Source organism: Zootoca vivipara, chromosome 13 (assembly GCF_963506605.1).
Source record: "Zootoca vivipara chromosome 13, rZooViv1.1, whole genome shotgun sequence".
Classification (NCBI taxonomy): Eukaryota; Metazoa; Chordata; class Lepidosauria; order Squamata; family Lacertidae; genus Zootoca; species Zootoca vivipara.
This window is the reverse complement of record NC_083288.1, coordinates 54401798-54423522: the sequence shown is the minus strand read 5'-3', so window position 1 is coordinate 54423522 and position 21725 is coordinate 54401798. Positions and strand designations below refer to the sequence as shown.

The 21725-nt window shown below is 49.5% G+C and overlaps 2 protein-coding genes across 3 annotated transcripts in view; both read left to right on the top strand.

Moving 5' to 3' along the window:
- LOC118078344 (zinc finger protein 271-like) overlaps positions 1-19643 on the top strand; it is a 30365-nt gene extending 10722 nt beyond the window's left edge. Inside the window, exons 6-7 of the mRNA XM_060282014.1 lie at positions 314-1495; positions 16918-19643. Of these exons, the coding sequence (XP_060137997.1) occupies positions 314-1495; positions 16918-17744 (2009 nt within the window). The 3' untranslated portion in view covers positions 17745-19643. The remainder of the gene's footprint in view (positions 1-313; positions 1496-16917) is intronic.
- On the top strand, positions 4768-11277 carry LOC118078316 (zinc finger protein 397-like). Of its 2 annotated transcripts, none has more exons than XM_060282010.1 (6): positions 4768-4838; positions 6315-6733; positions 6879-6960; positions 7167-7249; positions 10551-10677; positions 10863-11277. In XM_060282010.1, exons 1-6 carry the CDS (start codon positions 4808-4810, stop codon positions 11234-11236), a joined length of 1116 nt encoding a protein of 371 aa, XP_060137993.1. In that variant the 5' UTR covers positions 4768-4807; the 3' UTR covers positions 11237-11277. The 2 variants fall into 2 exon arrangements, with proteins under 2 accessions (XP_060137993.1, XP_060137994.1); XM_060282011.1 differs by having other exon boundaries at positions 4799-4838; positions 6243-6733.
- Positions 19644-21725: the final 2082 nt, after the last annotated feature.

Below are 21725 nucleotides of genomic sequence, written 5' to 3'. Positions count from 1 at the left end.
CATTGCAGGAGATCTTGGGGTACATGGACCTTGGAAATGGAGCAACAAACAGGTGACTGACAATAGAGATGCAGAAAATTCCATGATTGGGCCAAACAAAATCCATTCAAGAAAAGAGCCAGGCTTTGCACATCTCAGGTTCCCACCAATATGTCCATGAATACCACTCAACAAAGGCAGTGAACCCTGCAGCAAGACATCACTCCTAACCCCCTTCCGTTCTTCCACTATCACAGGAGTAAATAAGCATTGTCCAGTCATTTGGGGCTCCATTTATTTCTGAGGTTCTAATCCATTTCTCTCTCCATCACAGGTGGTAATGAATTGGAAATGAATAACAGGGGAGACCACGACAAAATCCACACAGTAGAGAAACCATATGAATATTTGGAGTGTGGAGAGAGCTCCATCTCCCTTTCCACTTCCTATCAAATAACTCCTATTGGGACGAAACCATATCAGTGTTTGGAATGTGGAAAGAGTTTCACCCGGAAGGAAAGTCTCACTGCCCATCAGAGAATTCATACACCGGAGAAACCATTTCACTGTCAAGAGTGTGGAAAGAGCTTCAGATGGAAGTCAAATCTCACTTCCCATCAAAGAATTCATATGGGGGAGAAACCATTTCAGTGTTTGGATTGTAGAAAGAGCTTCACCCACAAGAAAATCCTCATTTCCCATCTAAGAGTACATACAGGGGAGAAACCCTATCAGTGTTTGGAATGTGGAAAGAGCTTTAGTCACAGTGCCTCTCTCAGTTTACATCAAAGAATTCATACAGGGCAGAAGCCATATCAGTGCTTAAAATGTGGAAAGAGATTCGGTCGAAGCTCTACTCTCACCAATCATCAAATAACTCACACAGGGGAGAAACCATATCAGTGCTTGAAATGTGGAAAGAGCTTCACCCAGAAGGAAAGTCTCTCTGCCCATCAGAGAATTCATTCACTGGAGAAACCATTTCAATGTAAAGAGTGTGGAAGGAGCTTCAGTTGGAAGGCAAGTCTCACTTCCCATGAAAGAATTCATACAGGGGAGAAACCGTATCAATGTTTGGAATGTGGAAAGAACTTCAGTCATAGCTCCCATCTCGCTTCTCATCAAAGAATTCATACAGGGGAGAAACCATATCAATGTTTGGAATGTGGAAAGAGCTTCAGTCAGAGCTCACAGCTCACTTCCCATCAAAGAATCCATGCAGCAGAGAAACCATATCAGTGCTTGGAATGTGGAAAGAGCTTCAGTAGAAAGGACAATCTCACTTCCCATCAAAGAATCCATACAGGGGAGAAATTGTACCAGTGCTTGGAATGTGGAAAGAGCTTCAGTCACAGCAACCATCTTGCTTCCCATCAAAGAATTCATACAGGGGAGAAACCCTATCAATGTCTCGAATGTGGAAAGAGCTTCAGAAAAGGCATCCATCTCACTTGCCATCAAAGAATTCATACAGGACAGAAACCATATCAGTGCATGGAATGTGGAAAGAGCTTCAGTAGAAAAGACCATCTCACTTGCCATCAAAAAATTCATACAACGGAGAAACCATATCAATGCTTGGAATGTGGAAAGAGCTTCATTAGAAAGGACCATCTCATTTTCCATCAAAGAATCCATACAGGGCAAAAATCATATCAATGTTTGGATTGTGGAAAGAGCTTCATTAGAAAGGACCATCTCACTTCCCATCAAAGAATCCATACAGGGGAGAGACCATAACAGTGCTTGGAATGTGGAAAGAGCTTCAGATGGGCAAGCTCACTTTCCGTCCAAGAACTCACAGCAGGGAGAAGAGTTGAATTGCAGAATCATAGTGTTGGAAGGGACTCTGAGGGTACATTCACATGTATGTGGGTGCAGAAGGACACACCCACCCACACATGCCAATCCCACACCCTACTGACAGCAATCCAGCCAGACCTTCCCCCTCCAAGGGGGGACCTGTGAGTGCCTTCGGTACTGTAGGGGGGGGGGGAGCCTGTGCCCTGTTGGGTCAGCTTGCATTTTTTTAGTGCAGAAAGTATTGATCAGCTGTGTAGAGATCATTCCTATTCTTTCCTATTCTACTTTATTTTAGAGGGTTCTGGAAGCTTCTAGAAGGTTCATGATGTTTGAGTTTTACCTTCTGAGAAGCTGAGTAGGCTACAGCTGGTTTAAATGATTTATCTCTGTCAATGTCATGCTGACTATAAAAGTAAGGCCAGAAGGAGCCTGAGTTTCACTTTCTCTTCCTTCTGGTGTGCTGTTCTGTATATTGTGTTAAGGTTTAGTCTCCTTATTTTATTGTAAGTTTAAGTTAAGTGTGCTGTAACTGGATTTCTTATGGATTTCTGAATGTATTGGAATTGTGACCATTGTGCTCATTGACCTTCAGTAGCAATAAAGCTCTGCTGAATGACATCTTCATTGCCTCTGGTCTATTTTGGGGGGATCTTGCAACATGTCAGTTTTTCCTCTGCTAACTATACATTTGAATCTACTCTGTCTCACTATAGTTTAGAATTTCAATGACAGGTTGTAGCTGCACTAACTTCTTGGAAGTGTTGGACTAGGCAGAGGGAACCCAGAGGGAACTCAAGGCTGCCCCATGTGTGTGGAGGGTGTTGCAGGCAAGCCTTTGGTCCGGGGCATCCTTCAGGAAGGGTGGGAAGTCCAGTACCTGTCCTGCTAGGGGATCCGCCTTCCTTCTACCTGCCCACCTGAGGGAGGCTCGCCAGGTGAATTTGTGGATGTGCTGGGTGGGCTGTCTGTGGGAATATCGGGTGGCAGGTGGATGGCCAGTCAGTCCTAACTCCCTTAGGACCAGGAGTCTGGAGGGTGGACCTCTCCCTGTGGACCTCGGGTTAAGTACTTTGCTTCAGGATGAGAACAGAAATTGTGCTCCAGTGGCAGCAGGAGGCCCCATTAGCTAAAGTGGTACCTCAGGTTAAGAACAGTTTCAGGTTAAGAATGGACCTCCAGAATGAATTAAGTTCTTAACCCGAGGTACCACTGTATGTGGCTCTTTGCTTTCATTCCCTTCTCTTCCACTCATGGTGCTGGATTTGGCCCATGGCCTATCTAGTCCAGCATCGTCTTCTCACAGGGACCGACCAGATGCCTGTGGGGAAGGACCCAAGCGCAAAAGTCCTCTCTTCTCCTGTAGCTTCCAGAAACTCTGATTCAGAAGCATCACTGACTTTGACTGTAGAGGTTGAGGACTTTCGTGTAGAGTATTTTTCTGGATTTGTTTGCAAGGAAGTCACCAGGCCCCCCAAGTGTCTCTTTTCCCCTATTTGTCCCTATTTTCATTGGATAAATTTTGGAGGGTATGAATCACTGGTCTGATCCATTACCTTCCCCCCTGCAAGCTGCTCCTCCTGTTTCTCTTTCCAAATGTTGGGGGAGATTCCAGGGTGTGAGGATACTCAACAGACCAGCTTGCCGGGGTGCAAGTCTCTCACAGGTCTCTGCTGTCAGCAAAAGAAGGAAGTTTGCCAAGGAATGGAGCAAAACAGCGGTCAGTAGACCATGACCTTTATTGTTGCTCAACAGGTCCCCACAAGGAGTCAGAACCCCGAACATAGGTTACACACTCTTTTAAGACCTTTCCTCCCTACCCAGAATACATTTCCAGAAGCATTATTGAGTTGTGTATGTGTCCTCTCACTTAGAGGATTATGGAGGAAGGTGATGTCAAAGTCCACCTGCCCTTTTGGAGCAAAATGTCATTTAAATGGGCAGAATTGGTTAAGGCATTGATTTTATATGATTTTTCAAAGGTTAGTACTCCCATCAGTGCTGTCAAATACAAATGGATACAATTTGACATTTTCTTGCAACAATGTAACAAGTTTTGCCAATCATAACGGAAGGGGTACAATTTTCCAGCTTTCACAGAAGGGGGTGCTCAGTCAACTGTGCAAAGACTGAGCTGCGGGGCTGAAGCTGCTGCTGATCTACTTTCCACACTAGGGGGGGGGCTGTTTGGTAATGCTGTACCCGATTGGCTAGCTGTCAGATTTTAGAGCTCCTCATTGATTGAACTTCAGAAAATCACAAATGTATAGTTCTTTCACAAAACAGTAACATAATTTCAATATTATATATTGAACGTATATTTGATCTATTGAATGTATGGTTTTATGGCCATGGTGTAATGTAGTGCTTATGCCAGGGATAGGCAACCTAAGGCCCATGGGCCAGATGCGGCCCAATTGCCTTCTCAATTTGGCCCACGGACGGTCTTGGGAATCAGCGTGTTTTTAGGTGAGTAGAATGTGTCCTTTTATTTAAAATGTATCTCTGGGTTATTTGTGGGGCATAGGAATTCGTTCATTCTTATTTTCCCCCAAAATATAGTTCGGCCCACGCCCACCACATGGTCTGAGGGACGGTGGACTGGCCCACAGCTGAAAAAGGTTGCTGACCCCTGGCTTATGCGACTATGAACGAAGGTGGGGGGGGGGGGTTGGGAGGAAGGCGGAAAACTTATCTCTTAGACGCACCCCCCCCCTTCATTTCCGTAACTCAAGGGAGGGAGCACATTAGCACGTCAGCCAAGAGGGAACCCCCCCCCCCGAAAACGTCACTGACTGTGCGCAAAGCACATGGCTTCTGTTGGGCTCCTGCTCTGGAGCTGAAAACGCAGAGAGGGAAAGAAGGGTGAGATGGGTGCTCCCGGCTTCCCTAGGGTTAAAAGGAGCTGAGCTGGATTCCTAGAGAGGACAGGAAATGAAAGTGTCGCGGGGGGGAGGTCCTCGGGAACAAAAAAGCCCCTCCCTTCCTGCAAGAGAGGGAGGGGGAGGGGGGCTCGTCTCCTTTGCAAATGCTGCCTCTGCGGCGCCTCCTGCGCTCTGGTGAGTCTCCCCCTCCCCCTCCCTCTCCCCGGAGGGGGCATTGGGGAGAAGAGGGGGTCCCCTCCCCACCCCTGTTGTTGTTTGCTGTTGTTTAGTCGTTTAGTCGTGTCCGACTCTTCGTGACCCCCTGGACCAGAGCACGCCAGGCACTCCTGTCTTGCACTGCCTCCCGCAGTTTGGTCAGACTCATTTTCGTAGCTTCGAGAACACTGTCCAACCATCTCGTCCTCTGTCGTCCCCTTCTCCTAGTGCCCTCCATCTTTCCCAGCATCAGGGTCTTTTCCAAGGATTCTTCTCTTCTCATGAGGTGGCCAAAATATTGGAGCCTCAGCTTCACGATCTGTCCTTCCAGGGAGCACTCAGGGCTGATTTCCTTCAGAATGGATAGGTTTGATCTTCTTGCAGTCCATGGGACTCTCAAGAGTCTCCTCCAGCACCAGAATTCAAAAGCATCCATTCTTCGGCGATCAGCCTTCTTTGTGAGATGTATTTCCCTTTATTTTGAGTTAATACTTTTTCAAATTTCGATGTTTCCTCTGCTATTCCTATTTTTTTGTCCTCAATAAATATTTGCCTTATTTGGAAATACTGGAACCAGTCTGATACATACTCTTTAATTTCTTCGTATTTTTTGAATTTTAATTCCTCTTTTCTCCCTTTAAATTGCATAATTAAAATTTGCTTAAACAAGGAAAAATATATTTTCACCAGATACCCAGGATGTACGCATGTATATACTCAGTATATTAAGAAGAAAAACACCAGTATATTAATAAAACAATGCTGATGTGGTTAAAATATTTGTACCGCACCCATCTGAGTGAGTTGCCCCAACCACTCTGGACGCCTCCCAACAAAATATTAAAAACATAGTAAAACATCAACCATTGAAAACTTCCCAGTACAGGGCTGCCTTCAGATACGGTATCTTTTAAAAGTTGCATAGTTCTTTATCTCCTTGACATTTGCTGGGAAAGAAGTTTAACAGGGAGGGTGCCACTACTGAGAAGGCCCTCTGCCTACTTCCCTCTAACTTCACTACTTGCAGGTGGGGGGAAGCCAGAAAAGGCCCTCCTGTGTTTCCATAGGTAATATCAGGAACATGGAGTCAGAAAGCTGTGCTATTTCCATATAATCTCGTACAATATGGCCTTCCAGACCACAAACTAGCCATAGTTGCCATCATCAGAGAAGTTTCAAGGAGTGCTTACTCATGAGTAAACCCCTTGCTCCTGAGCTGTAGAAGGACTCTGGAGTCTGTAGCCAAGGGCTATGTTGTCATTCTGGGACCTAAAAATTCTGGGTTATGGTACGGTCCTAGCAAGACTCATCCACACTTTCTCACAGAACATTTCTCCTGACAAGGTGTCAATTTTATACTGATAAAGTGCATTTGCTTTGTAGGATTTGCTAGCATATCTAATTCAGACGGACAGAAAATGGCATGAAAAAAAGGGTCCTTCTGATCTCTTGCAGGCTTCCTGAGAGCACGGATGGATGAGCAAGACTCAGCTGGCCCTGAAAGAGGAAGATGCCATGCCACGGAAACTGGAAGAAGTTGGGGATTCTGGGGAAACAATGTGCAGAATCTCTTGGGTGAGGTGGACACCCTCCGCTCAGATGTGCAGAGCCAACAGTTCAGACATCTCTGCAACCAGGAGGCCAAAGGACCCCGAGAGGTTTGCAGCCAACTCTACCACTTTTGCCACCAGTGGCTGAAGCCAGAAAGGCACACGAAAGCTGAGATGCTGGACCTGGTGATCTTGGAGCAGTTCCTGGCTGTCCTTCCCCCGGAGATGGAGAGCTGGGTGAGGGAATGCGGAGCAGAGACCAGTTCCCAGGCGGTGGCCCTGGCTGAAGGTTTCCTCCTGAGTCAGGCAGAGGAGAAAAAGCAGGTGAGAGAGACTCTCCTCTGGAAACTCCTAAGGGGCTCCAAACAGGAGGGAGAAGATCCTAAAAAAACTCTCCTAATTGATCATCCTTTTTCATTTTCTAACCTTTCTCCCTATTCTCTGTTTTGAATCCTTGTTTCTCTTTCAGGAAAAGTATCTGGTTGCAGAAATGGGCTCCAATTCCTCTGAGGCAGAGAGGACTCCGTTGGTCACCAGAGAGAGTTCACTAGGTAAGGAGGAAGGAGTTTCTTTCTCCGTTTGGTCTGTGTTGCTTTTTGAAAGTAATCTGTAAGTTCTTTCAATTTCTTTGTGGGGGGGGGGGAGACATTTGGGCCTAAGAGCCCAAAAGAGCCCAACAAAACTATGAAATTGTCAAAATGTACACCTCAGAGAAGCGTCATGCACTCTTGGCTTCCCACTTACCTTTGTCTCTCAGGTGAAAGAAGAAGGCCGGCAAGACCTCCTCATCCATCTTTTCATGGTGGTGGAGAGGAAGCAGCAGCTGTAGAAGCAGATCAGGTAGGAGGAAGGAGCCTTGGGGGGAAAGAGGCTGAGGAGTGGGGCAGCCAGGGGGTCTCTGGGGCTGAAGAGATCCCTCTCTCCCTCTTTGCTTTCATCAAAGCTGGTCCAAACAAAGGCTGAAAGAGCCATTTAAGAAGGTTTATCTGCTAAAAATAAGGAACACCTCCTCCTTAACTAACCTTAACTAACCTTCTGTATGTTGCTTGTACAGGGGCGTCTTAGCCATAGAGGCTAGTGGCACGGGGAACCATGGCACCCAGTTCTGGAGGGTGCCACGGAAGAGGTGGAGGCTGGACATGGTGCCTCTCCACATCAGCTCGCTGCCCTCCCCCGCCCCCACCATGCCGTGCGGCGCCCAGAGCCTCCGTACCGCTGGAGGAGCCGCCCTCCAGCCACTGCCCGCATAGACCAGATTGTCCCTCATTTGGGAGCTGCGGCAGTGAAAAGACCTTGGCCGCCACCAGAATAGCCCAGGTCCCCCCGCTGCCCCGTGTGCGTTCCCAAGACCTCCGCCTCACGCCGGCTCAGGAGTTCCCACACTGGCGTTTCCTCAGCTCGCCCTCCTTCTCCTGGAGCCGCAGCTCCTTTCCCCGTGGGCGGCAGCTGCGGCATCCTCCTCCTTTCCTCGATCACACCCCCCCTCCACAGCCCAAGCAGCCCTATTGTTTTCCCAGCGCGCTCCCTGGGGGGCCTGTCCTCCTCCTCATCCCCCCTCCCCACACAAGCTCCTCAGGCACCATGTGGTGGCAGAGCCTGGCGGGGGGCGGGAAGGTGGCGGGGGGCTGCCTCTTGCCTTTCCCGTCTCCCCCCTCGGCAAAGGGGGTCTCAGGGCATGGCGGCAGGAGCTGTAAAAAGGTGACACGAGGGGGGGCGGAGGGACCATTGAACCACGGCACCCAATATCCTTGAGACGGACCTGTGCTTGTATTATTTATCAGTATTTGAAGTTTTATTTATATATTTATAATTGGTTGCAATGGTGGGCTTCTAAGCAGTTGGCATATCATAAAAACAGTGGCCAAGATCCCCCCCACACACACCAAAAAATAGCAGACGGGGTGCGGAGAGAGGAGATCCTTCCATTTGTGGCCCTTGAAGTCGCCTTGCAATTGTCAAGGGTTTGCTCCATAAAGGTCCAGGCTAGACCTCAACAATTTGTTGGCAGATTAAACACAATGCAGGCTCCCAAAAATAGACCAGGTGCAGCAGCTTCATCCAGTATTATTGACTGAAGGCAAATGAGCATAACAATTCATGAATCCAACTCTTCAGGATTTGCATAGTACTTAAGAATCCACTTGCAATATTAATAACATTAATTTAAATTTAAAATAAGAGTAAGAACTTACCACCTAGACATACTATGATCACCCCACCAGGAAGAAAGATAGAGAGAAAGTGAAGCCCAGGTTTCTTCTGGACTATGTTTATAAGCAGCAGGGCCCTGGTTACAGAGAAATAACAGGGCCAGCTTCAACCAGGTGTAATCAGCTTCTCTGAAGGAATAACCCCAAAATCAGGAACCTTCTGCTTGTTTCCAGGCAGAATGGAAAAATTGCTGACCAGCTAGAAACTAGCCGCTTGCAACTTGTAGCAGCTTCTCGCTTGCGGGACCCAGAGAGGTTTCCAGAACCATCTTGAATCAATAGAATAGGAAAGACCTCTGCATATTAGACCAATACTTTCTATACCAAAAATTGCAAGCCATGTCAGTAATACCACCTCCCTCTTACCTATCCACAAGCCTTGAATTCTACCCCAGCGTCGTTTTGGCTGGTCCAAAACCTAAGACTTGTTTACCTGTTTGTCATCCCAAAACCCCCAGTGGTGCCCAACCCTCAGAGCGCCATCCCTGCAGGGGCCACGTGGTGCAGCGTAGTGGACCTTTGCTCAGCATTTTTGAGTATCCCTAGAATCATAGAATCATAGAATCATAGAATCATAGAGTTGGAAGAGACCACAAGGGCCATCCAGTCCAACCCCCTGCCAAGCAGGAAACACCATCAAAGCATTCCTGACAGGTGGCTGTCAAGCCTCTGCTTAAAGACCTCCAAAGAAGGAGACTCCACCACACTCCTTGGCAGCAAATTCCACTGCCGAACAGCTCTTACTGTCAGGAAGTTCTTCCTAATGTTTAGGTGGAATTTTCTTTCTTGTAGTTTGAATCCGTTGCTCCGTGTCCGCTTCTCTGGAGCAGCAGAAAACAACCTTTCTCCCTCCTCTATATTACATCCTTTTATATATTTGAACATGGTTATCATATCACCCCTTAACCTTCTCTTCTCCAGGCTAAACATACCCAGCTCCCTAAGCCGTTCCTCATAAGGCATCGTTTCCAGGCCTTTGACCATTTTGGTTGCCCTCTTCTGGACACGTTCCAGCTTATCAGTATCCTTCTTGAACTGTGGTGCCCAGAACTGGACACAGTACTCCAGGTGAGGTCTGACCAGAGCAGAATACAGTGGTACTATTACTTCCCTTGATCTAGATGCTATACTCCTATTGATGCAGCCCAGAATTGCATTGGCTTTTTTAGCTGCTGCATCACACTGCTGACTCATGTCAAGTTTGTGGTCTACCAAGACTCCTAGATCCTTTTCACATGTACTGCTCTCAAGCCAGGTGTCTCCCATCCTGTATTTGTGCCTTTCATTTTTTTTGCCCAAGTGTAGTACTTTACATTTCTCCTTGTTAAAATTCATCTTGTTTGCTTTGGCCCAGTTGTCTAATCTGTTAAGGTCATTCTGAAGTGTGATCCTGTCCTCTGGGGTGTTAGCCACCCCTCCCAATTTGGTGTCATCTGCAAACTTGCTCAGGATGCCCTCAAGCCCATCATCCAAGTCATTGATAAAGATGTTGAACAAGACTGGGCCCAAGACAGAACCCTGTGGCACCCCACTAGTCACTACTCTCCAAGATGAGGAGGAGCCATTGATGAGCACCCTTTGGGTTCGGTCAGTAAGCCAGTTACAAATCCACTGAATGGTAGCATTGTCTAGCCCACATTTTACCAGCTTCTTTACAAGAATATCATGGGGCACCTTGTCAAAGGCCTTGCTGAAATCAAGATAGGCTACATCCACAGCATTCCCTTCATCTATTGCAATTAACACAAGACATCAATGAACAGGCAGGAAACAAGACCGCAAAGTGTAGTAGAATCTTTGGACTGCCTTAGAGGAGGACCAAAATAAACAAATTCCTTAGAGACCAACTAAGTTTGTTATTGATATGAGCTTTTGTGTGCATGCACACTTCTTCAGATATCAAAGGAGGACCTTTGTCTTTTCCCTATCAGGGTCCAGTGTGCTTTGAAGATGTAGCTGTGCATTTCACAGAGGAGGAGTGGGCGTTGCTGGATCCTGACCAGAGAGTGTTGCATAAGGAAGTCATGGAGGAGAATCGTGGGATCATGGCCTCCCTTGGTAAGGCTCCCAATTGGATGATAATATCTGCTTTGAAATTCCATACATCTAATTATCAAAATGAGAAGCGTGCCAGATGTGGGTGGAGCTCAACAGCACCACCTACAGCACCTGGGATTCTAACAAGGCTGCTTTGAAAATCCATTTATTTCTGAGGTTCTAATCAATTTCTCTCTTCATCGTAGGTGGTGATAAATTGGAAATGAAGAGCAAGGGAGACCACGACAAAATCTACACAGTGGAGAAACCATATAAATATTTGGAGTGTGGAGAGAGCTCTATCACCCTTTCCACTTCCCATAAAATGATTCACATAGGGGAGAAATCATATCAGTGCTTGAAATGTGGAAAGAGCTTCAACTGGAAGGGAAGTCTCATTGCCCATTGTGAGGGACAGGGGATATCGCGAAGTCCCTCCCCTCCTGAGTTCAAGCCCGTCCCCGAGCAAAGGGGAAAGGAGGGAGAGTTCCGATTCCAGTGGGGAAGCAGGAAGTCGTGTCCGAGGCTCAGGCAAGGTAGAGGAGCCAGGGTCCCAGGTGGGACAGGAAGGGGCAAGTAAGGGGGGAAGACCCATCCCCCCAACTCCAGAATTACGCAGGAAGAGGAGGGGCAAGAGGATGGGTCTGCCAAAGCTTTTGTGTTGGAGAAAGACGCGCCAAAAGCCATTAGGAGGTTCTGAAACCGACTGACAACATCGCTCCGTGTAAATAGCAATGACTTGAGCACTGTAAATACGCAGCACCAATAAAAGAATAAAATGCAGAGCTGCGTAGCGTCGTTACTCTGAAGTAGTCCACTCCGGCCACTGTGACAGCAACCTCCTAATCATTTTTGGGCTACTTTGGAGTTGCCGGGATGAGCGTGTCAGAGGCGGAGAAGTGGCGGCAGATCGCTGAGCAAGCCCAGCTAGAACTGCAACAGCTGTCGCTGCAGGCGCAGGGAGAATTGAAGGCAGCTAAAGAGGAGACTAAGAAGGTCCAGGACGACCGGCTACAACTTGCGGAACAGGTGAGAGAGCTCCAGGAAAAAGAGCAGCATTTAAGGGCGGTGGCGGTAGACCTCCAAAACAAGCTGGATGCAGAGAAAAACAAGGCGGGAGGGGCACCCCAAGTCCAAGTGCTGCCAGGAAGGAGAGCCGGGACCCTAGTAAGCAAGTTCAATGGAGACCCGAAGGAGTTTCAGGGCTTTGAGACTGAGATTGTGTATGCTCTTGAGCTGCACCACGATGAGTTCCCTGATGATGAGCACAGAGTAGCGTTTATTGTGGAGCACCTTACTGGGGCGGCCAGGGAGTGGCTAAGACCGTTAATTGCAACAAGGAATCCTTGCATGAAGAATGTCAAACTATTTCTAGAAGGTTTGAAAACGATGTATTCGTCCGATAGTCATATGGACCAGACTAAGGAGGAACTTCATAATTTACGCCAAGGAAATATGACAGTTCGCGCGTATTGGGCGAAATTCACCATGCTGGTGCACAGATTGGGGTGGGATCTGGAGTCTGCCCCAATGCAAGCGGCGTTTTACTTGGGGTTGCATGAGGAGGTGAAGGATGAGCTCTCGAGAGGTCCAAAGCCCAGTAATATGGATCAACTGAGCAAAGCGGCTCTGGCGGTGGGGGTGAGGCAGGAATCCAGATGGAGCGACAAGCAAGCAACGCGCGCAAAGCGGGCTTGGTTCCCACGGTCGCAGGAGAAGCCACTCCCTCAACAACCCTTTCAAGCCACGCCTGGGGCCAGTCAGGACCAGGAACCCATGCAGATTGATAGCGCGCGCGCGCGGGCTTTTCAAACCCCAGCGGCGCCAAGACGCAAGGAGGGAAGGGGTGGGAATTGCTTTCTCTGCAACTCCCCCCAGCATCTCGTCAGAGACTGCCCACATCGCAGGGAGTGGCAAGGAAAGGCGGGAACGGTTGTGCCCTCCCCCACTGACGCAGCACCACAGCAGGGAAACGGGAAAGCCTGGCTGCAGGAGACAAGGGGCGGCAGCCAGGCACAGTCAGCAGACAACAGCCCCAGCCCACCCACCCGCACAGAGAGGAGCAGAGCCAGCCCACCCCTCCCAGAGCAGGAGTGGTTCTAGAAGTGACGCTCACGCTCCCAAATGGCTATCCATTGACGGTCCTCGCCCTAATTGACAGTGGTGCCTCAGCCAACTTCTTCTCGAGAAACTTTGCAGAAGAGCACCAGATCCAGCTTCTGCAGCTGGATTTTCCTCTGCACGTGGCAACCATTGACGGCAGAGAGCTGCTGGGAGGGGCCATCACTCATCAAACCCCCCCCATGAGAATGACGGTTGGAAGGCACTCAGAGACACTGGCATTCAACGTCACCACCATCTCAGACCCCCCAATCGTTTTGGGCATGAGCTGGCTGGCGCGCCACGACCCCTCCATAAGTTGGCATCAGAGATGCATCACTTTTGGATCGGACTTTTGCCTGGAACATTGCATGCAGCACCAACCAGGGGAGGGGCCTCCGATAGCCACGGTGGCCACCATGCACGTCAAAGGGGGTGAGGCGATACCCAAACCATACTGGGACCTGCAGGAGGTCTTCAGTGAAGCGGAGTCCGACCACCTGCCCCCACACAGGCCTTTTGACTGCCAGATCAACCTGGTGCCTGGGGCAACTATACCCCCAGCCAAGCTGTACGCCATGTCAGACCAGGAACTGGAGGATCTGCGCGCTTTTATCGACAAGAACCTCAAGCGGGGGTTCATCAGAGAAAGCAAGGCAGCAGGGGGCAGCCCGGTCTTCTGGGTGGACAAGAAAGACACGCAACAGCGCCGTCTTGTGGTGGATTTTAGACGGCTGAATTCGGTGACAGAGCCAGTGGCTTTCCCCATGCCCAGAGTGGATGATCTCCTGACAGCGGCACGCAGAGGCAAGATTTTCACCAAGCTAGACCTGAGGGGGGCGTACAACTTGATCAGGATCCGGGAAGGCGATGAGTGGAAAACCACGATGTTCACGCCTCTGGGCTCTTTTGAATATCTGGTGATGCCCTTCGGGTTGCAAGGGGGCTCAGCATGCTTCCAGGCCTTCATGCACCACGTCCTGGGGTCCCTACTCTTCAGGAAATGCTTGGTCTTTCTGGATGACATCCTTATTTACTCCAACGACCCAGTGCAGCACGTGAAGGACGTCAGGGAGGTGTTACAGCGCCTGAAGGAGAACCACCTGTATGTGAAGCTGGAGAAGTGCAAGTTTCACACCAAGGAGGTGGACTTCCTGGGCTACAAGCTGTCAGACAAGGGGCTGGCAATGGACAAGGACAAGGTGCAGACCATCCTGGACTGGCACAGCCCCAGGACGCGCAAAGATGCCCAACGCCTACTAGGCTTTGCCAACTTCTACAGGAAGTTCATCAAGAACTTCTCTCGAGTTACGGCTCCCATCACTGACTGCCTGAGAGGCAAGCAGAAGTTCAGGTGGACACCAGAGGCGCAAGCAGCGTTCGAAAGCCTCAAGAGGGTGTTCGCCTCAGACCAGAACCTGTTCCACGTGGTTCAGGACGCGCCCCTACGCATTGAAACAGATGCTTCTGATAAGGCTGTGGGCGCCATTTTGTTGCAACTGGACGCCAACAGAGAGTGGAGACCCTGTGCCTTCTTCTCCAGGAAGTTGACCCAGCCCGAGCGAAACTACACAGTTTTTGATCGGGAACTTCTTGCGATCCACGCGGCGTTCCAGCACTGGAGACACTTCCTGGTGGGCGCCAAGCACCCCATCCAGGTGTGCACAGACCACAAGAACCTGGAGTTCTGGAGAACTGCCAGGGTGCTCAACCAGCGGCAGATACGGTGGGCGGAGTTCTTCTCGAACTTCAACTTCTCCATACACTACATCCCAGGAGAGCAGAATGTCAGGGCGGATGCCCTCTCCCGCAAGCCAGAGTACATGGAGGAGGAGGCGCCACCAGCCCCAAGGCACATTTTCCCCCCGTCGGCATGGTCCTGCGGAGCAGCAGTGGTGAGCGAGGCAGAACTCACAGCACTGACGGCAGCGGATGAATTTGCCAACCGCATCTTCAGAGAACTGAGAGGGGGGAGGGAGCAGGCAAAAGACTTTGCAGAACGCAGAGGGCTGCTTTTCTACAAGGGTGCGCTGTACCTACCCACCACCCAGCTTCGACGTACGGTCCTCAAGCAGATGCACGACAACCCTACAGCGGGGCATTTTGGAAGGGACAAGACCACTCACCTAGTCATGAGACACTTCTGGTGGCCAGGGGTGAGGGAAGATGTTCGAGACTATGTAAGGGGCTGTACCACCTGCCAGCGGGCGAAGGTGGTCAGAGCAGCGCCACCAGGGTTGCTGGAGCCCTTAGCCACACCACACAGGCCGTGGGAAGTGGTGTCCATGGACTTCATCACAGATCTGCCTTCGTCCAGGGGTAAGACTGCAGTGTTGGTGGTGGTGGACCTCATGTCCAAAATGTGTCACTTTATACCGTGTGCCAGGGCAGTCTCGGCAGAAGAGACAGCCAAACTGTTTGTTGATCACATTTTCAGACTGCATGGATTACCTTTAAGGGTTATTTCGGATCGTGGCCGCCAATTTGTTTCCAGGTTCTGGCGGCGGCTCATGAACCTCCTGCAGGTGGAGGTCAGCTTGTCGACGGCTAGACACCCGCAGACCAACGGACAAGCGGAGAGGGTCAACGCCATTCTGCAGCAGTACCTGAGATGCTACGTCAGCCAGCGGCAAACGGACTGGGTGGATCGCTTGCCACTAGCAGAATTTGCCTACAACAATGCAGTGCACGTCTCCACAGGGGTGTCGCCCTTTAAGGCCAATTACGGGCGCGACCTCAGATCTTTCCCAGAGAGGGAGAGGGAGGAGGAGGAGGAGGGCCCACAGGCTGAGGATTGGGCAGAGGAACTGGAGACGGTGCACCAGCAGCTCAGAGAACACTTGGAGAGGGCCAAGGAAGCGTACAAAAAGGGGGCAGATCGCCACAGGCGACAAGGGGAGGTCATCAGGGTGGGGGACAAGGTGTGGTTGTCCTCGGAGGGCCTTCCCACCAGAGGGAGGTGCAAAAAGCTGGCACCCAAATGGCTGGGCCCCTTCACGGTCACGCAACAGGTCAACCCGGTGGCATACAGGCTGGCACTGCCAGAGGACATGAGGGTGCATCCAGTGTTTCATAGATCGCTGCTGTCGCCGTACAGGGAAAGCAGCAGGCTCAGAGACAGCGAACAAACCCCCGAGGGAGGGGGGGAGAGGGAAAGCAGGGAGCAACTCAATGAGGCCACGGCCATCCTGGATTCAAGGTGGGGGGTGGGGGGCCTGGAGTACCTCATGGCATGGGAGGATGCTCCACCGTCCCAGAATGAATGGGTTCCCGCCACTCAGATACAGGAGGAATTCTTGGTGGAAGAATTTCACGCCCTCTTTCCCCACAGACCCAAGCCCTGGCACATGGAAAGGGAGGGGGAGGAGGAGGAGGCACGGGAGAACAGCTCACCATGGCGCTGGGAAGCGGAGTTTGAGGAACCAGAGGATGAGGTATGGGTGTCGCCAAGATCCACCCAGTCAGAGGAAGGAGCAGATTGGCAAAACATTTTTACCCCCACCAGCTCTGACGCCACGGACTTTTTGGGATTCCCGTCCTCCCAGGCGGAAGGGGGGGGCTCGCAGGACTGGGGGGAGGTGTTCACACCAACGGGCTCGGAGAGCACCGAGTTTTTAGGCTTCCAGTCGTCACCGACACATGGGGGGGGCCTGGGGAGGGGTGAAGGAGAGCTTGGGAGGGGGGTGGATGTGAGGGACAGGGGATATCGCGAAGTCCCTCCCCTCCTGAGTTCAAGCCCGTCCCCGAGCAAAGGGGAAAGCAGGGAGAGTTCCGATTCCAGTGGGGAAGCAGGAAGTCGTGTCCGAGGCTCAGGCAAGGTAGAGGAGCCAGGGTCCCAGGTGGGACAGGAAGGGGCAAGTAAGGGGGGAAGACCCATCCCCCCAACTCCAGAATTACGCAGGAAGAGGAGGGGCAAGAGGATGGGTCTGCCAAAGCTTTTGTGTTGGAGAAAGACGCGCCAAAAGCCATTAGGAGGTTCTGAAACCGACTGACAACATCGCTCCGTGTAAATAGCAATGACTTGAGCACTGTAAATACGCAGCACCAATAAAAGAATAAAATGCAGAGCTGCGTAGCGTCGTTACTCTGAAGTAGTCCACTCCGGCCACTGTGACACCCATCAAAGAATTCATACACTGGAGAAACCGTTTCAGTGTCGAGAGTGTGGAAAGAGCTTCAGGTGGAAGACAAATCTCACTTCCCATCAAAGAATTCATACAGGGGAGAAACCATATAAGTGCTTGAAATGTGGAAAGAGCTTCTCCCGCAAGGAAAGTCTCATTTTCCATCTAATTATTCATACAGGGCAGAAACCCTATCAGTGTTTGGAATGTGGAAAGAGCTTCAGTCAAAAGGGCAATCTCACCTTCCATCAAAGAATCCATACAGGGGAGAAATCCTATCAATGTTTGGAATGTGGAAAGAGCTTCACCCACAAGCAAAGTCTCACTTCCCATCAAAGTGTTCATACAGGGCATAAGCCATATCAGTGCCCAAAATGTGGAAAGAGATTCGGTCGGAGATCCTACCTCACTTCCCATGAAATAATTCATACAGGGGAGAAACCATATCAATGCTTGGAATGTGGAAAGAGCTTCAATCAGAGCTCTGGTCTCACATCCCATCAAAGAAGTCATACAGGGGAAAAACCTTTTCAATGCTTGGAATGTGGAAAGAGCTTCATTCACAAGGCCAGTCTCACTTCCCATCAAAGAATTCATACAGGGGAGAAACCATATCAATGCTTCGGATGTGGAAAGAGCTTCAGAAAAAGCGTCCATCTCACTTTCCATAAAAGAATTCACACAGGGGAAAAACCATACCAGTGCTTGGATTGTGGAAAGAGCTTCAGTAGAAAGGACAATCTCTCTTCCCATCAAAGAATCCATACAGGCGAGAAACCATATCAGTGTTTGGAATGTGGGAAGAGCTTCAGTCGAAAGGACCATCTTACTTCCCATCAAAGAATTCACAGTGTGAAACCATAACCTTCTTTGGAGGTCTTTAAGCAGAGGCTTGACAGCCATCTGTCAGGAATGCTTTGATGGTGTTTCCTGCTTGTCAGGGGGTTGGACTGGATGGCCCTTGTGGTCTCTTCCAACTCTAGGATTCTATGATCTATAGTAAACTCCCCCAATGAGATCACTGTTATTTTTCTCTCCCTTAATTTTGACCCGGATACTCTCAATATGGCTTTGAAGTTTTAAATCCTGGATCTTTTCACAGGTATACACATCCCTGACGTATAACGCCACTCCTCCTCCTTTCCTGTTTGGTCTATTTCTCTGAAATAGATTGTATATTACTACATTCCAATCATGAGACTCATTCCACCAGGTTTCAGTGATGCCTATTATGTCGTATTTAGTTTGCTGTACCAAGAGATAGTAGCTAAGCAACCAGAAGGGAGGGATCAGTTGGCCACATCAATTGAGAGTGGGTGAACCCCCTCCCTCCCCCCAAACTCGGAGGTCTGAGCGTCTCAGCCTGTGGAAGTGGGGGGAGGGGTCAGAGTGAGCAACTGCTGTGCTTGCAGAGGGTTGTGTGTCTGAACTTGCAACACGATACTGCAGGTATCCCCAAACTGCGGCCCTCCAGATGTTTTGGCCTACAACTCCCATGATCCCTAGCTAACAGGACCTGTGGTCAGGGAAGATGGGAATTGTAGTCCAAAACATCTGGAGGGCCAAAGTTTGAGAATGCCTGCGATACTGTAATAAAGAGACTATAAATATACTGATTGCTCATCAATTCTTATCTGTGAGCTACCAGAAGGGAGAGGGGAACTCCCATACTTGACAAAGGGGGACCTGTGGGCACCTTCAGTACTGTATGGGGGGGAGCCTGTGCCCTGTGGGTGGTTTTAGTTGTGCTGCCTCCTTTCAAGAAGCGTTGGACCAGGGAGAGGGAACCCAGAGGGACTGCTGCGGAACTGAGCCCAAGGCTGCTACGTGTGTGCGTGGGGGGGGGCTGTTGCTGGGGAGCCTTTGATCCAGGGCATCCTTCAGGAAGGGCAGGAACTCCAGTACCTGTCCTGCTAGGGGATCCGCCTTCTTTCTACCTGCCCACCTGAGGGAGGCTTGCCAGGTGAGTTTGTGGGTGTGCTGGGTGGGCTGTCTGTGGGAATATCAGGTGGCAGGTGGAAGGTCAATCAGTCCTAATTCCCTTAGGACCCCAGAGTCTGGAGAGTGGACCTCTGCCTGTGGCAACTCCTGTAGGGCAGAGGTCGAGGGTCTGCCCCAGATAGGGCCATGAGTTCTGCAGATCCTCCTTGGGAACTGCTACAATGATCTCTCTCCAGAGTAGATCTCCTTGCAGGTCCCAGAAGATTACACTTCGCCCATAGAGCTCATTGCTTTTCTCCTATCTCCTTCCGCTTTGGCTATTTCACGGTTGCCTACCCCTGAACTACACAAAAAGGGGGGGGCTCAGTCAATCGTGCTAAGGCTGAGCTGTGGGGCTGAAGGTTTTGCAGTGTTCCTGCTAGAAGAGTTTGGATTTGATATCCCGCTTTATCACTACCCGAAGGAGTCTCAAAGCGGCTAACATTCTCCTTTCCCTTCCTCCCCCACAACAAACACTCTGTGAGGTGAGTGGGGCTGAGAGACTTCAGAGAAGTGTGACTGACCCAAGGTCACCCGGCAGCTGCATGTGGAGGAGCGGAGACACGAACCCGGTTCCCCAGATTACAAGTCTACCGCTCTTCACCACTACACCACACTGGCTAGTCACCTACTACACACAATAGGGGGCGCTGTTTGGTAATACCCGATTGGCTAGCTGTCAGATTTCAGAGCTCCCCACTGGTCGATCTTTGGTAATTCTCAAAATACAAGATACAGGTAGGTAGCCATGTTGGTCTGACGTAGTCAAAACAAAAATTAAAAAAAATCATTCCAGTAGCACCTTAGAGACCAATTAAGTTTGTAATACCTATGACAAACTTAGTTGGTCTCTAAGGTGCTACTGGAAGGATTTTTTTTAATTCTCAAAATACAGTGTCCATTCATAAAACACAGGGTTCATTCATCAAGCAGTAACATAATTTCAATGTTATATATTTGTGGGATGTGAAACACATAGTAGCCAAGTACAACATTCTGAGAGTGGACATGCGAGGGGGTGTTTTGCATTTGCATGTGACCAGAGGTGGGGGTTGCCACACTTCCTCTTTTGGCCTGCCTTCTCCATCTTGCTTTTATCTAAGAAGCAACATCTCTTAAGCTAGAAATGCCCTGTTTCCTTCCAGCCAAAAGAGCACCCCTTATTATGGGATAGTTCCATGTGGATATATTTTGTAACCTAAGTCTGCCTTCAGGGATGCAGTGATACTGTGAGTAAACTTGTTTTTACTGACGTTAAATCAGCCCCCCCCCAAACTAAGGCCCGGGGGCCGGATGTGGCCCAATCGCCTTCTAAATCCGGCCCACAGATGGCCCAGGAATCAGCATGTTTTTACATGAGTAGAATGTGTCCTTTTATTTAAAATGCATCTCTAGGTTATTTGTAGGTGTCATGTTAGCCCCCAGTCACCTTTTGTCTGTCCTTCCTCCGGTGCCACCCACCTCCCTCCAGAGTCGGGCTGGCACCCCTTCCTTAGGACGACTAAGCTATGACCGGGTGGGCTAACAGCGAACTTAAACTCACTCGGTAGCTGCCACCAGCAATTGCCTTTACCAGCAAATTGCAAACTCTTACTTTAACACAGGTCTGGTAGGTGACCCAAGCAGCGAAGGAACCAGATTTAGTACTGTGGCACAAGAAAGAACAAACTAAGCAGAAATCCTTTTTAACTATTTATTAATAAGAATAGTTAAGTAAACAAGTTTAGCAAAAGGTTACAAAATATAACAAAGTAAAAACAGTTCTCACAAAAGGGGTTACAATAGTTAAAAACAAGAAAGCTACTAACTTACTCAGAGAACTTAATCAAAGTCACATCTCTCCCTTAGGCAGAAGTAACTTAGGGCCGTCCGGCGATCAGCTGGCAACAGTGGAACAAACATCACAGACAGAGGTTCCCGCCCATGGTGTTGAACAAAGACCACTCTCTCAGTGGGAGCTTATATCCCTTGAGGCACACCTTAGTCCCACGTGGGGATTACAGATAGATACCCAATCACCATTGATTTTCCATTCAAACAGCCCAATCAATGGATTGACCGTCATGGACTTCATTCATCAATTAGTGATATTACGCAGGTGCCCCTCGTTAACTCATTACTGACACCAGAGAGCGATTAACTTCCTGACTCTCAGGCTTCTCACAGAGAGCCATCCTCCCTAAATTGCTTATCGCAGGAATGCTAGATTTTTACAGCTCGAAAGTGATAGCATTCCCACTACATCAAAAGGGTCAGAAAGCTTAGAAAAAACGCCTCTTCCTTAAGTTCGAAAGTTGAGATTCTCAGCCAGGGCAGTGTCCCATCAAGCCCCGCTTCCCCCACAGTGCTTTGCAGGAACCAAAGACAGGAATACAGGTTTTTTCACGACAGTAGGGCATAGGAATTCGTTCATATATATTTTTTCAAAATATATCCCGCCCCCCCCCAAGGTCTGAGGGACAGTAGACCGGCCCCCTGCTGAAAAAGTTTGCTGACCCTGCGTTAAATGATGTTCTCGTGTCTATTCTTTTTAAGTGGGACAAAAGGGAATTACAGTACCAGGAATCCTATATTTAGAAACTCAACCCAGCTGGCAGTGGCAACAAGTTAACCGCTGTGCGTTTAAAGGGGAATGTTTAAACTCTGCTAAGTCATTGAACTTGCTAACGCAAGATAGGAAGGGTATTTTTAAACAATATATCCTCTCATGCCTCCCTCTCCCTGAATATTCCCACAATATTGAGCTTCAATTTTACCGATTGAACGTACAGGTTGATGGCCATGGGGTAATGTAGTGGCAGGGCTCAACCTCCCGGAGTTTGGGAAGGAGGCGGAAAACTCTTCTCTAAGGTGTGCCCCCCTTTA